Below are 14,501 nucleotides of genomic sequence, written 5' to 3'. Positions count from 1 at the left end.
TAGCCTTCACTCTTCTAATCCATCTTGGACATTTCTCTCCCCATTTTGCTTTTCTCTGTAGTCATTGCCATGAAACTCTTAGCTCCCCCACCATACTCTCAACCTAACACTTCTCTCAACTTTTTATGGTGGAATCTCCAGGTCCATGACCAACAAATTCTATTTTATTGGAGGACTCTTCAATCCTCACCTCCAGTTTTCTTGACTATATCTCCATACCTTTCTGCATTCTATATCAGTCACACCCCAAATCCTTTTTATCAGCCAAAATTTTTTTATTCCTGACCTCCAAAGCCACATGCTTTTTTGTACTTTTAAATTGATGTCCCTGTTCTCAAGTATCAGTCCTCACTGATTTATATGTCCTACTCTCCCAACACAATCTTTTTTCCCCCTACTTTATTTGTTCAACCATTCCCCTTACACCTGTTCTATAAATTCATAAAAACTCTTGAATGGCTACTTTAACTTAAGATTACATCCAACTTAAAATTTCTCAGTCATAGTAGCCACATTTCAAATGCCCAATAGCTACATGGCTAGTGGTTATCATATTGGGGACAATGCAAATGTAGAATATTTCCATCACCACAGGAAGTTCTATTGGACAATGTTGCTCTGGGCCAGCAATGTGCAAACTATAGCCTTTAGGCCAAATACAGTCCTCTACTTGCTTTCATATGGTCTGCAAGTTAAAAATGTTTATGTTTTTAAATGGTTGGAAAAAATCAGATCCTGGCAATCAATTTGGGTGATAAAAAAACACTAAATTTGAACCCCTACGAAGTACTTACATAAAATCTTTGATTGCATCTTTTTGGCCTACAGCCTAAAATATTTATTCTCTAGCCCTTCTACCAAGAAAGTTTGCCAGCTCCTGCTCCAGACATTCACTGCCTTTACTTGGATCCTCTGTTGACATTTTGTGATCTAGCTTTGATCCTTCCCTTCGTCTCCAAAATCATTACTCTAAATTTGTTTTTGTTCTTTTAATATTTCTGTATTCTTACTGTAGTGTTTATCCATAGATTGTAAAGAATTGTTTTGTGTTTTAACATTTTACATGAATGTTACATTGTATATATCTTTCTGTAATGACTTGTAACTCAACATTGTTTTTGAAAATTTATCCATGTTGGCAAATGTAGATTATTTTCATTATTGTATAGTATTTTGTTACATAAATAAATCCAGAAACTTCCTTTGAGAGATAATTTGCTTCCACTTTTTCATTACTACAAATTATTGCTGCAGTGAATATTCCACATCCTTGTACACATGTAGGTTTCCAAGGAGTTGATACCTAGGTGTGACTCTGCTTTCCAAAGTGGTTGTACCCACTCCCCTGACACAAGGAGTGGGTGTCACTCTCCTAATAGCAGTTTAAGTTTCCAGCTTCCCCACCACCACCACTTGGTGTTACTGAACATTAAAAAATTAGCCAAGCCAATGAGTGTGAAATGGTTTCTGTTTTAATTACTTAAAAGATTTTATTGACTTAATTACTTGCGAGAATTAACGTGTTTATTGGTCTTTCTAATTCTTTATATAAATTGCTTGTTTTGCCTACTTTCCTATTAAAGCATCTTTTTCTACTACTGTTACTTCTTTTTATTTACATGGGTTATAGCTATCTTTCCTTGGTTATTGGTTTATAATTTTCTTATAATATTTCTTTTCTGGCTTTAGGTTCAGGGTAATAGTACAAGCCCCATAAAATATTTTCTGAAAAATACCTCTTTTCTGAGTTTGCGTAGGATATTCCTTTTTCCTTACATGTTCAACAGACTAGTGAAGTTATCTGTGCCTTGAGTTTTGTTTGAAAAAAAACATTTTTCTTTATGAACTTAGTTTCTTTAATTGATACGGGAAAGTTTAGGTTTTATACTCCTTGAGTCAGCTTTGCTAATTTGTGTCTCACGGGTATTCACTTCACATTCCATCTAAGCGACCAAGTGAGCTGGCATGCTGCTCTTTAAAGCAGTCCCTTGTCCTTCCAGCACCTTGCATGTAAGAGCTCTAGTCATGTCCTCTTTCCTTCCCGACGCTCACCTGTGCTCTCTTCTGATCACTAGCGAGCAGTTCTGTGTTGTAAAGAACTGGGCATCTCATCAGTTTATCTTTTGTTCACTCATCTCCTGTGTCAGTGATTTGTAGTCCTTCACATTCTTCCTTCTGCCTTCTTAAGGTGGGCTGAATTAGGACTCCCCTTATTTTAAGGCGATAAATTTCCCCTAGAGCACTGTATTCGCTGTGCCCCGCCAACGTTGGTATGTTGTGTTTTCACGTTCATTTAAAGATATTTTCTGATTTCACTCCGACCTTGTCTTGATCCCCTCTCTTCTTTTTGCGTAGCTTCTGCTGCCGTATCTTCAAGTTGACTGGTTTTCTTCTGCTACGCCAAACTGTTTCTTGATGCCTTCCAGTGACCTTTTCACTCTGGAAACTCCATTGGTTCTCTCTATACACGGGGTGGGCAATTTCTGAAAACAGCTTATTAATATACCAAGTCCAATTTTATGTTCACTTATAGTAGGTGAACAAGTCCCATAGTAGTTACACCTTCACAGGCAGAATTGAAAGCCAATAATTTATTCTGCTTGGAATTCACTGATTATAAATATTCATGCCTTTTATTGATTGCAAAGGAAGTCTTAGTTTGTTGAACATTGCCTTTTCCCCATTCTCTCCTTCTACAACTTCTAGTGATCGGTGGACTCTGACTTAATTACATTCAGCACTAGGCACTGTTCTAGGCATTTGAGACACCTCAGTGAACAAAATAAATATTCTGCCTTCATGGATTTCACATTGTTTTACAGCCTAGCCTCTGTTTCTTAACTCCTTTCTCCTGTGTCTTTACCTGTGTTCTTTGTTTCATATCATCAGTTCTATATTCCAGGCCACTCCTTCTATCCTTGGCTGTATCATACATACGCTATTTAATCTGTCACTTATGTTTTGCTATTTTTAACAATCATAAGCACTTATTTCAGAGTTTTGGTGTTTTCTCACATTAGGCGTCTAAACTTGATATTTGTTTTGTCTGCTTTTATGATTCATTTGCTCGTGTTCCTAATTTTTTGTGAGCTCATCCATAATTTAATCACGCTTCACAGCCATTTCCCATTTCCCTTCAAAGAAAATCCAGTATTCTCCAAACGGCCTGTTAGGGCACTCTACCATCTCACACACTCCTCTTTGCTCCCTACCACTCCTGTCCTGTTGGATTCTCTGTTCTGGGATTCTTGACCGCTTCAGGGATTTCTCAGCCTGTATTGTTTCTGCCTACCTTCCTTCAAACTTTGCCTTAGTCAATGCCCATTCCTGTTTCAGCACATTTCCTCTGAGAAGCTTTCCCTAAGCTCCCACTTACCAGAATGTCCCTTCCATTCGTGTGGTCTCAGCCCTATACCAACAGAAGCTCCAGAATTCCCCTACAGACAGGACCCTATGATGGTGATTTTTTGAGGTTGGGGAAGGGAACAAGGGAGTGCTTAGGAAACTTCTTGAAGCTACATATGCTTGACAAGTATCTTTTTAATTTAACTTCTATGTTGATGAAGCCACCCTTGGCACCACCGCCGTAAGCTCTACCTTCCATTGCAGCACTGACATTTGTAATTATTTATTCGATGTCCAACTCCCCCATGAAAATGTATACAACTTTGATCACTTTTTACCAGACATACTCTAAGTTTCAGTAGCTCATGTGGGCCCAGGCTCCTTAGCAAGGTGTTTCATGACTTTCTGCAACCTGATCCCCACAACAAACACATCATCAACCTTCACCCAACCTCATATTAAACTCTCACCTCTGAATTCACAGATGTTACCTTGTCACATGATTTACATTTCATTTCCAGTAATAGATTTGAGTCTTTAAAAACCGGCAATTCATATTTGTAAAATGTTAAAATATAGGAGGGAGATAGCACAAAGCTACAACTGTATAAATGCGTTTGGGTGTTGAAGAGAGGAGCAGTGCTCCCGCACTTACTTAACAGCAGTCTGTGGAAAAAAGATTTGAATCAGAGCTTGATGACAAATGCATTATGAACCAAGTGTGGACTCCAACTCTGAACAGCCAACAGCCACCAAACCCAGGGAATTTCTTACAGCCCTTTGCCTATTCTGTTGTTGGACAGCCTATCACACAAAAAGGCAGATCTCTGTTCTTACATATTTTAAAGCGTAAGTTAGATGTCTATCTATTAACTGTAGAAACCGGGAGTTTAACAGAGAGCAAATGAATTTTAGGAAGAGTCCAAGAACCAGGTAAACTTGTATGCAGAAAGTGAACATGTGTGAACATGTGCATTATTTTGAGAAGGTCCTTAGCTTCCAACAAGTTCTCCAAGGGATTTCTTTTAAAGAACCTAGATAAACTAAAATTGATAACCTTTGGTTTAGCTCAGAAAATCACACACACACACACACACACAATTACACAGGTGGTTTCTCATCTTTTTAAGCTAACTGCCAAGATTGTATTGGACTTTCTAATAATAAGACGGAGCAAGAAAGGTAGCTTGTTTTCCTTGCTTTCTCTGCTTTGTTGAAATTACACTGCTTCTTAATAAACCCAAAGAAAATCTCTGGCTTTGTCATTGTGAAACACACACACACACACACACACACACACACACACACACACAAAATGCTCCCATGAAAGAATCCAAGGCATCTTGTTTATTGAAGCTCTGTCCAGATATAAGTGGAAACCTCCTTCTTGCTTTTTTCCTAAGTTCATTTTTCATCTCTTTACCTGTGACATTACTAACACTGTTTATGCCCTGCCAATCTCCACCTTAGCTTAGATTAACAGCACTGACGCACCCACAGAAGGTAAACAGCACTACACCACCGAGAGGCACAGATTTCAGTCCCTGCCACCACTTTCCCTGCCCCCAACCACCACCCTCCACACACACTCACCTTTTTCTGCCAGGAAAAAAAAATGTTTAAATAGTCAAAAAATCTAAACCTATGTTTCAAGATGCTGGGAGGGGCAGGGGGGATGGCAATTTAATTACTACCTCTTACAGTCATTATGACTTCTGATACTCTGAAGTAGCTACCCCCTTTTCTCTGGGGTTTCTACTTTGCTAAAAGGACAATGCTAGTTAAGGGACAGAGTATGGAAAAGGCCGGGGCTGCCCCCAGCAACGCTTCCTGGTGCAGCTCTTAGGCCCTTAAACAAACACCGAGGGTTGCTTGGAAGACTATCAGCTTAAGGTGATGACACATCAACCTGCCCGTGCTCCCTCAGTCTGATCCTATTTCTACCTCTTAGGTATTTATAAATTTTATTTAATTATAAATTTTACTTCTAGGTTATGTGAAAAACTGAAAGTCTTCTTTTCGCTCTTCTAATGAATACAACCACTTTTTAATTATGTCTTGAATAATCAGAAGAATTAAGAGTCGTTCCTGACTATGAATACATGGGGCGGCCGAGGGGAGCTTACCTCCACCGCAGACGTCCCCGCTCCGTGGGACGGCATCGCCCGCCGGCTCCCTCTGCCGTGCTCAGTGCTCCTTGGGGACGGGCTCCCTGCCGGAGGAGCCGGGGGAGGAACTGGGCAGGTCGCTCTGTTCCTCTCCGGGACTGTCCTGCCTTCATTCAGCACCATTGCTCTTGGCCTCGCACCGGGCCTAACGCTCAAGGCCGTGCCCGCGGAGGGCGAAGCTGGCAGAGGGGCAGAGCTGCCGGCGATGCTCTAACAGGAACGTCCACCCAGAAAGTCAACCTTCACCAGACGCCAAGCTGGACAGATGCTTCGGCAGCCAGCAGAGCGCTGCTTAGAGCTAGCCCGAGACACTTAATCCAAACTGTATCATCACCTACATGCCAGTCGAGGTGGTTTCTTACACTTTGGGAAGCTGAGGCATTTTTCACTGCAAGCATCCTGAATACCCCTTACATTCTAGGGTTCACTATCAGAAAGCCCATTTTCCACAGAGATGTAAGCCCTATTCCCCAATATCCATTTTATTATTAATAAAGACATTTTGGCAATTATATATGCTTTATGCTCTTGACTTCTCAGTTCAGAATTCAGAAGGAAAGGAGGATGCTTTTGGTGGGTCCTCTCGTACCCCAACAGGATACAGTGTTATTTCCTACAGTCAGCATTTTGAGTAACACTGAAGCACATATGGGAGAAACCTAAAAATCTGCTGTATTTCTCTCTCTGCTCATTCATCTACTTCACTAATGCAAAGTAGAAAAACGAGGGAGGTGTTAAATTTCTAAATTTTCCTTGTTTAACGAGTGACAGTGAGCAAATGCAGTGGACAACTCGAGAGACACAGGTCCAGTAAGTGTCCCTCCTCTTGAAAATTGGTCACTAATGGGCTGGAGATTTTTATGAAACTTCCCAGAAATGCAACAATTCTAAACATCTTCAACAAAATGCTTAAGAACTAAGAACTGAGGATACAATCCATGGTCACCAACCAGATCGTACATGTTCCCTGTTAAAATCAATCTGTTAGAAGAAGAAAACACACCACAATTTGAGAGCTTTTTAAAATATAATTTAAAACTATTTTGTACCAGTACAATATATTAATTTTACAAATGTAAAATTTTATCAGCTGTTAAAGCATTTGCAAAAACCACACGTCCTACTTCAGCTTTATTGCACAATATCTATAAGAAAATATTAATTTTTAAATTAGAAAACATAAAAATGCTTTCAATATAGAAGAGACCATCTGATTTTAAAGACAATACTCTATAAGAATGTCTACCCAGAAAATAACAAACTTTCACAGGATACCAAGCTGGACAGATGCTTCGGCAGATCCAGTACAAAGCACTGTGTAAAACCAGTCCAAGCAAGATACTTAATCCAAACTGTATCTTCAATTCTTCATTAGAAATCTAGATGCCACTCAAGGTGGTTTCTTGTACTTAAAAAAGCTGAGGCATTTTTCATTGTGAGCATTCTGAAAATCTCTTATCTATTCAAAACAATACATCCAACTTAATAGCCATTTGCAAGTTTTCCCCCCTGACGCAGATTATCTCTGGCAATTGTTTTTATTGACTACTAAATGATCATCTTAATTCATTTATGCAGATAGAAAACATCAAGTTAAATACATTTTTAAAACCTACTTCTTTACAAAAATCAGTTTATAAATTTGTGTCACAAAAATTAGTGTCGAGGCCATCAAGGTGGCCTTCAATTGTTTTGCATTAGTTGGTTCTCCCAGAGCTGGGATGGCAGATGTCCCACTTATCTCTGTAGTGTTGATCAGGAACTAAATCCAAGCACGAGGCTGGAATTCCGAGACAGGTTAATAAGGTTGTTTGGTGGATTTTAGTGGGATATTACCCTGGGTCTATAAACCAGTGTAGATGTTAAAATACTGACAGCAAACCTTGGTGGTAATTTAATTCATCTTAGGCAATGAATATACACAATCTGAAGATGCAAAAGGAAAAATGTCCATATATACATTATCAGTGGGGCGTCGTGTATCACAGAAAAGGAAAAAACCCTTAGTTATCAGAACTAGAACCCACCATCTTTGACACATACATAGATTATACCTCTCTTCCTATTAAAGCATGTTGATTCAATTTCAAGTGTTTTCAAATGCATGCCTTTGTGGCCCAGGAAATGGCCTTTTGGAACTTATGGCCTGCATAAGCAAAGTCAAATATAATAGTATACATTTGTGTAGAGAAAATAATTATTAAAATAGTGGTTATGTACTCGCAAGTTTTGTTGTTTTTTTCTTGTAGGTAGACAGAATTATCAAAAACCCAGATGCTTATAAAAAAGTTTGCATTATTTGGAATTTCTTCCTTAGGCATCAAAGCAGTTGCTTTTTCGGAACTGCATTTTTCAGAACTGCTCAAAGCACCTCATCTAGATGAGTGTTTTTAAAATATATATATATGAAGTCTACAGTGAGACTTCCAACATCACATAGTTCACCTTTTACGGGCCTTTTATCACATATCCCTTCCTTAAAATCCTTCAGAAAAAAAATAAAAATAAACTCTCACATTCCATTAGGAAAAAATGGACACATTCACGGTCTGGAATTTTCTGGTTTCCCCCCCATCTTGGTACTATGTGCAATTTCCTCAGATACAGGTTTTGAGGAAACCCCTGATCATCTACTCTTGGCTATTCAGCTAATGAACATGCCATAGAAATTTACATTAATAGTAGTAAATAGATTAAAATCTATTTCATAAAATAAAAACGTTCTATGACTTCCATTTAAATACATATCCGAAAAGCTAAGAGGTTGTTTTTGTTTTTCAAAAGTGCTAATTATTACATTTACAAGCATCTCCAACACACTATGTCCAATTCCTTGTAAAACTAAACCACCTTGCTTTAGGCACACTGCTTGATGAGTTTCTAAGGAGCAGAGGGGGGGACCATCACTTGTCAATTAATCCCGCTTCCTTAATTTTACTGAAGAAGAACTTCTCCAGGATATTGGCACATTTATAGTATTCACTCTCAGGGGGGTTGTACTCTTTGCAGTTGGTAAAGACTCGCTGCAAGTCAGCCATGAACAATTTCTTGGACACGTAGTACCTATTCTTGAGGCGCTCACTCATGGTTTTCAGATCTGCACAGGAAAAAAATATGTTAGCAATCTTTGACTCCTTTTGAATACCAGCTGACAAAAGTGAGACTGAAAAAGAAATTTATATCATCAGTTTGATTACATTTTTACTATCCCGATGCTTTTGTTTAAGAGAAGTTCGTATGATCAGGGAAAATGGTTCTTAAATCTTTTGTTCCTTCTTTGGTGAAGGTTTCTTGTAGAAAATCACAGCATTTTAACACTGAAGGGACCATTATTAGTCATCTGGCCCAATCCCTTATTCAGCACAAGAAGCTAAGTAGATTAGCAGCGATAAGTATGTTGAACTGAGTACTGTTAGCTATTCATTCAGATTTATACAGAAAAGGCTCTATCTACACGGAGCAGAACAGGTGGAGCACGTATACTGAATCATGTCATTACTTAGAGCGATCAAACTTAGTTTCACTAAAGTCACAGTTGTTCTAGTGTTGCAGGCCGGGACTAAAGTAGAGAAACTGATCATAAATACATCTGCAAATACACCAATGAATTTGCAGGTAAAATGGTTCAAATGAATTTAGTTTCATGCTCTATCAATGACATAAGACTGAAAAACTTAATAATGTATTTTCTAAAGCAAATAAGCTTTGCAAGACTACTGTAAAAAGACTATTTTCCCAGTATATCTACTTGCTTTAAGTTGTATTATTTTTACAAATGAACACAGTGCTTCATCTAAATTTATAAGAATACAATGGGGCTTCTTTAATCCTCAGTCTCAGGACTGATTTAAAGAATTCCATGCAGATTAGAAGATGCTAACATCTTCTACTTATTAACATTAACTTATTAACTGCCTACTTGTAGGTCCCTAGTTGTCGCTAAGCCTGGTTCTATAATTAAAAATTACATGAACTGTGCATGGAAAACTAAGTCAAAATCACTAAAGAAATGCTTCTGAATATCCATAACCCCAATTCCCACTATATTATCAAATTTTCCAGAGGGAAAGAAACATATAACCAAATACACTGGGATTATCACTTAATAAGATAGATAAATTTACATGCAATATCCCCAAACTGGGAGAAATAAATCTGCACCAAAATCCTAAATCTTCCACAAAGAAAAAATGGGAAATACCTGCTTTTGCTTTTTTTTTTTTTTTCACTAAAGCCTGTCTGGGTTAGAGTTACGTCATCACATCTGAGTTCAACTTCCAATTTTCTTTCTACTCTAACTGAAATAGTTTGGGAAGTGAGGAAAAAAGTGTTAAGACACACAAAGGCACAGCAAATACCCCACTAAATGTCTCACCCTAGTGTGGCTGAGCAGATAAAGATTCCTCTTATTTAACAAAGAAAGTGCAATTAAATTGTGCCTCTGTAGGTAAAATTACATGTTTACCGTCCTTCCACCTAAACACCTACCACTTAAGATATGCTGCCAGACACAATGTTTTAGAGGAGATGTTTAACAAAATGAACAAGAGAAGGCAATGAAAATTAACCAAAAAAAAGTTTATCTAAAAGCTTTTCAAACTATTTTTTGGAAAGGAGAGGGTAAGGAGAGACAGGGAGAGCCTAAAATATAACAGAAACAAAACAAGAATCACAGAAGTGTTTGGGCCTTTCTGAATAGTTATAACCAATTCTGCATATTTCCATATTTCCTCTTTATTCTAAAGTAACAAATAGCATCTTTCTTCCTCTAGCCTTTTTAGATTCTTTCCGTTGACCAAATAGCATAAGTTTAAAAAGAAGGTGAATAAACATCAGTGATGCCTAATATGGAAACGCCATTCAATGACTCTATTTTCTGAGGGGGATCCCACCAACTTGGGAATTCTGGATAAATCAGAAAACCCTGCCTAGCAACCCACGTGTGCTAAGAAGACATGCTTGGGGCAGCTGATTCTGACAGTGTTCCCTAAATAAAACAGGTTAGTGCTCGTTCATATGGAAGAAAAGATTTTTTTTAGGGCACAGGGGGGAAAAAAGAAATGCTTTTGGAAAGAGCCAAGAAGGTAATGAGGAAAAGTAAAATTACTGACTTGTCGGTCTTGTCCTTAAACACATGACCACCTTATTAGGGGGCAAGATTACATATTTTGCTCAGCACACACCTTAGCCCACCATGGGTTTTACTCAATGTGGTCAATTTTGCCCTCTCCAGCATTCGGCTATGCGAACAAGTGGTATTCAACTGGAGAGGCTCACAACCTTCTCAGACAGGACCAAGCAAAAAACTTCCAGAAAGTAGGCTGTGAGCGGACTGCGAGAGGCAAGCCCGCTAGGCCCACCAGTGCAGGTCCTCAGAGCGCACAGGGAGGGGCTGGTCAAAAACGCTTCTCTCCACAGGCACACAACCTCCCATGAGGGTTTAACAAAAGCAGCTGAGATGGCCCAGGACATGAGGACGCAAAGGTCAGTTAAGCTCTGAAATGTACATAAAGGGTCTTAACAAATTTTTTGACATCGTGGAAAACATTAATTCCCAAATCGCCCTTCTATTCAGAACTCTAGACTCACTCAACCCCACTTCGGTCGGCATGCGCTGAAGTGCACAGAAGCAAGGCAGAGGGAGAAAAAAGGGAAAGGAAAGCACATGGGGGTAGGTCCACTTTAAGGGGTACGGGCTACTGAAATCACCGCCACACCTATATAAAGCATCACGTGAAAATGAATGCCACAGAAAACACCTACAATCAACTCTGTTATCAAGGAGCTCCTGGATCCCTTTAATTCTTCCTGTCACCTTTCAATTCGTTCTTAGTACCAGGAACAGATGACAGATAGAAAAGGGACAGAAGACACAGGCTCTCTCCAAAACAAATGGCCACACAACCGACTGAAACATTTCAGCGAGTTGTCTATCATGTGCACGATGCCAAATTGGTTTAACTTGGGGATTCTCGATTCACCCAGGCATTCCCTTCAGCATGGTGCAGGCACAGCGGCAAATTCCTGAAGCCTACATTCCTAATGGTGTTTTCTGTTTGTTTGGTTTTGGATGTGGGACGAAGCCTGAGATAGAAGCATAAAGAGCGGCATTAACAGTATCCATTGAGAGCATGAAAAACCAAGGACGGCACTGACGGGGATTTCTCCCTCTGAAAGCACAGCAACCAAGCTGCTTCATCTGACTTCTGTTGCACTGTCTTCAAAAAGTCTCAAACAGACTCAACACGTATCAAGAGGACACCCTGACGTTTATCCATCTGCAACCCAACAGACAGAATATACGCGAGGTTATATCCAAACAGCCAGCTTTCCAGTGCTGTCCGGGGGCCCACCTGGACTTCTGCATCTCGTGTTGGTGTGTGGGCCCCGGACACTGCGGAACGTCCCTCAGGGACACAGCCACCCTCCTCCTCTGCCATTCTGCTCCCACATCACTGCCCTCCCCGGGCACATGGAACCCCACCACCCCTCACACACGCCCTACCCTACCGCAGAAGAGCACAAATGAACCTAGGTAACCATCTGTCCCCCACACCCCCGCCGTCCAGAGTCTTCAACCCATACTTAGAAAACGTCAATGGCATTACCCATGGGGAACCTTATCACTTCATAATATCCCGGAGCTTCTGTTCTCTTCACAGGTTCCATGAAGGGCCAAGCGCTCTGATGGCTCTTGGGTAAAGAAAAAAGTAAGGTACGTAATATGGCAATTCCAGGTGGGGAATCATTTCCAAACATTTGCATGCGGTAGATACAAAGAAAACACCCACCTTCACCTGCTGGAGGATGCTCTTGAGGGTGCTGTAAAGCTGGTCAGAGTCTTTAGGCTCTTTACTTCAAAAGAGTGAAACAGCAAGGAAAAACAATCAGTTTTTTACCCTCTTGACAGCTGATTCCTACTTAGCTCATTTTTACAAAAACCTAAAACTGGATTCATTCCTGATTATTTTTATGAAAACTGAAACCCAACTAGTGTACTGGTGATTACCACAGGTTTGCCCACTTTCTCTAATTTGCTGGGAGGGGGGAAAGCACTTCTAATAATAAACCCCTCGCCCATCACACTTACCTTTTCTCTTTTCCACTCTGTTTCCAGCCTGTCTCTCCTACATGTCAACAAAATTAAACACTGAATGAGAACTGCTTTTGGTCAAGAGCATAACAGTTAAACACTTAACAAAAATGCAATAAATTACAGGCCTGCCTCAATAAGTCTATTCCTGGGAAGAGACTGAAATGAACTGCAGTTAGTTCCCTCCTAATTCAGCTAACAGTACAAAACAGTTCCAAGACTAACAACACTGCTCTGTCTGTTAATGTTTTTTAAAGAAGGAACTCCAACCCTTCAAAGAAAATCATAAAAAATAAAAATGTCCAGTCCTGTGGTTGTATTTTTTAAACTCAAAGTCACATTTTTTTTGCCAACACTGTGTGAAAGAGTTAAGCTGTTATTTTAGGTTAGAACAAAGTCTGTCCTGGTCTTTATTTTATTTGGCGAAGACCCTGCTTGTAACACAAGATGGTTTAGTGTCGCAGAAAGAAAACACAGGCTGGAGTCCAGCAGACCTGGATTTGATTTCTTGCTTTCTCCTAAAAGCTAACTTACCCTAGGTAAGTTATTTAACCTTTTGTCTCTCTGTTTTTCAATCTATAAAACAGAATTCTAAAAATTAAGTGATGTTATCCTATAGAAGAATGCCTGGCACAAACCGGCATTCAGGGACATAGTAGCTATATTAAAATTAATTGGGATAATATGGGGAAGTAAAGTTTCTGGGTCTGGCCGTGAAAGCAAGATGTCCTATAAGCATCGATTTTGTAAAGAAACATATGAAACAAATCGTGAACAAATAATGTCTTATGGGTTTTCTCTGGAGAATTTTAGTTTGTATGATTTTGCTTTGCTTTCTAAATCTTCACTATAACAGAAGACCCTGGACTTGAACCAAATGAAAGTGAGAATATTTGATAGCTTTTGATCTACCAGAAGAGCTATCTTGTATGTTTTAACTCAATACAACTCTGCTAACATACAGATAAGAACCCTCAGGAAAACTGTTGTAAAACAGAGAACTGGAAACAAATTACGTGATTTCCAATCATCCTTATTAGAAGTTAGAGAAAACAAATTTGCCCAAGCACAGATCTATGCCAACTGCAGCCAGGACAGCAGTGAGACACGGTGAGAACAGCAGGATGTTTAGAGGAGGTAAGAAATGGGCTGCTTTTCATTCTGCCAGTGCTGGCCATGTGCACGTAAGGTTAAAGGACTTAACCATCCTGAGACTGAATTCACCCATTTGTAAAAGCAGAATTCCCCCACTTTCAAGGTCACATGTGGGTAGTGCCTAGCACTGTGCTACGAATAGCAGGCTCCTGATGGATATTAATAGCTATGCCAAGGGGTCATCTAAGCTCTCTCCGGTTTGTTTGCAATAGGAAGTAGAGAAAAGATATCAAAGGAAAGCATCTGCTGCCTTTTTAAAAGACTAGAAATAACACAGATGGACAAGGGCAGGGCAAACAGCTTTTCAAAGTACCGCACTCTGCTAACAGTTTCAAACCCATCTGATGGCATGACTGAAAGATTTTGCTTTTAAAAGAAGATCTATATACATACTAATTCCAGGAATGCTTTCTATCGGAATCTGTCGAACTCCGTCTTTAAAGCATGAAAGTCCAGGGTAGACTTTTCGAATCTGGGCCTGTTTTCTTTCTATCAGCTTTTTAATGATCTGTAAAGCACAGGAAGAAATATGATCAGTGACAGAAGTCTGTGGCTATAGCTCAAGCCGGCCAACCTATGGAGCTGTCCCCCCAACAAAATCAAGTCTTTAGGGAACAAACAGGGTGAAAGGCGTGAACTCTACTTACATCATGAAAACACTCTATGACACCACACCCACTTAGTGTCATTCACACAACAGGCTTTGAGGACTGGTCCCCTGCCACTGGAAAAGCCAGAGC

At 39.7% G+C, this 14,501-nt stretch overlaps 1 protein-coding gene across 1 annotated transcript in view; it reads right to left on the bottom strand.

The window, feature by feature from the left end:
- Window positions 1–6,522: 6,522 nt before the first annotated feature.
- Window positions 6,523–14,501, bottom strand: part of KAT2B (lysine acetyltransferase 2B) — a 73,340-nt gene continuing 65,361 nt past the window's right edge. Inside the window, exons 14-18 of the mRNA XM_081160207.1 lie at window positions 14,155–14,269; window positions 12,604–12,640; window positions 12,305–12,368; window positions 12,122–12,206; window positions 6,523–8,610 (exon numbers count right to left, since the gene is read on the bottom strand). Coding sequence (XP_081016333.1) covers window positions 8,417–8,610; window positions 12,122–12,206; window positions 12,305–12,368; window positions 12,604–12,640; window positions 14,155–14,269 — 495 coding nt within the window. The 3' untranslated portion in view covers window positions 6,523–8,416. The remainder of the gene's footprint in view (window positions 8,611–12,121; window positions 12,207–12,304; window positions 12,369–12,603; window positions 12,641–14,154; window positions 14,270–14,501) is intronic.

The sequence above is a fragment of the Miniopterus schreibersii genome, assembly GCF_964146895.1.
Source record: "Miniopterus schreibersii genome assembly, chromosome: 15".
Classification (NCBI taxonomy): Eukaryota; Metazoa; Chordata; class Mammalia; order Chiroptera; family Miniopteridae; genus Miniopterus; species Miniopterus schreibersii.
This window is presented reverse-complemented; position numbering and strand designations above follow the sequence as displayed.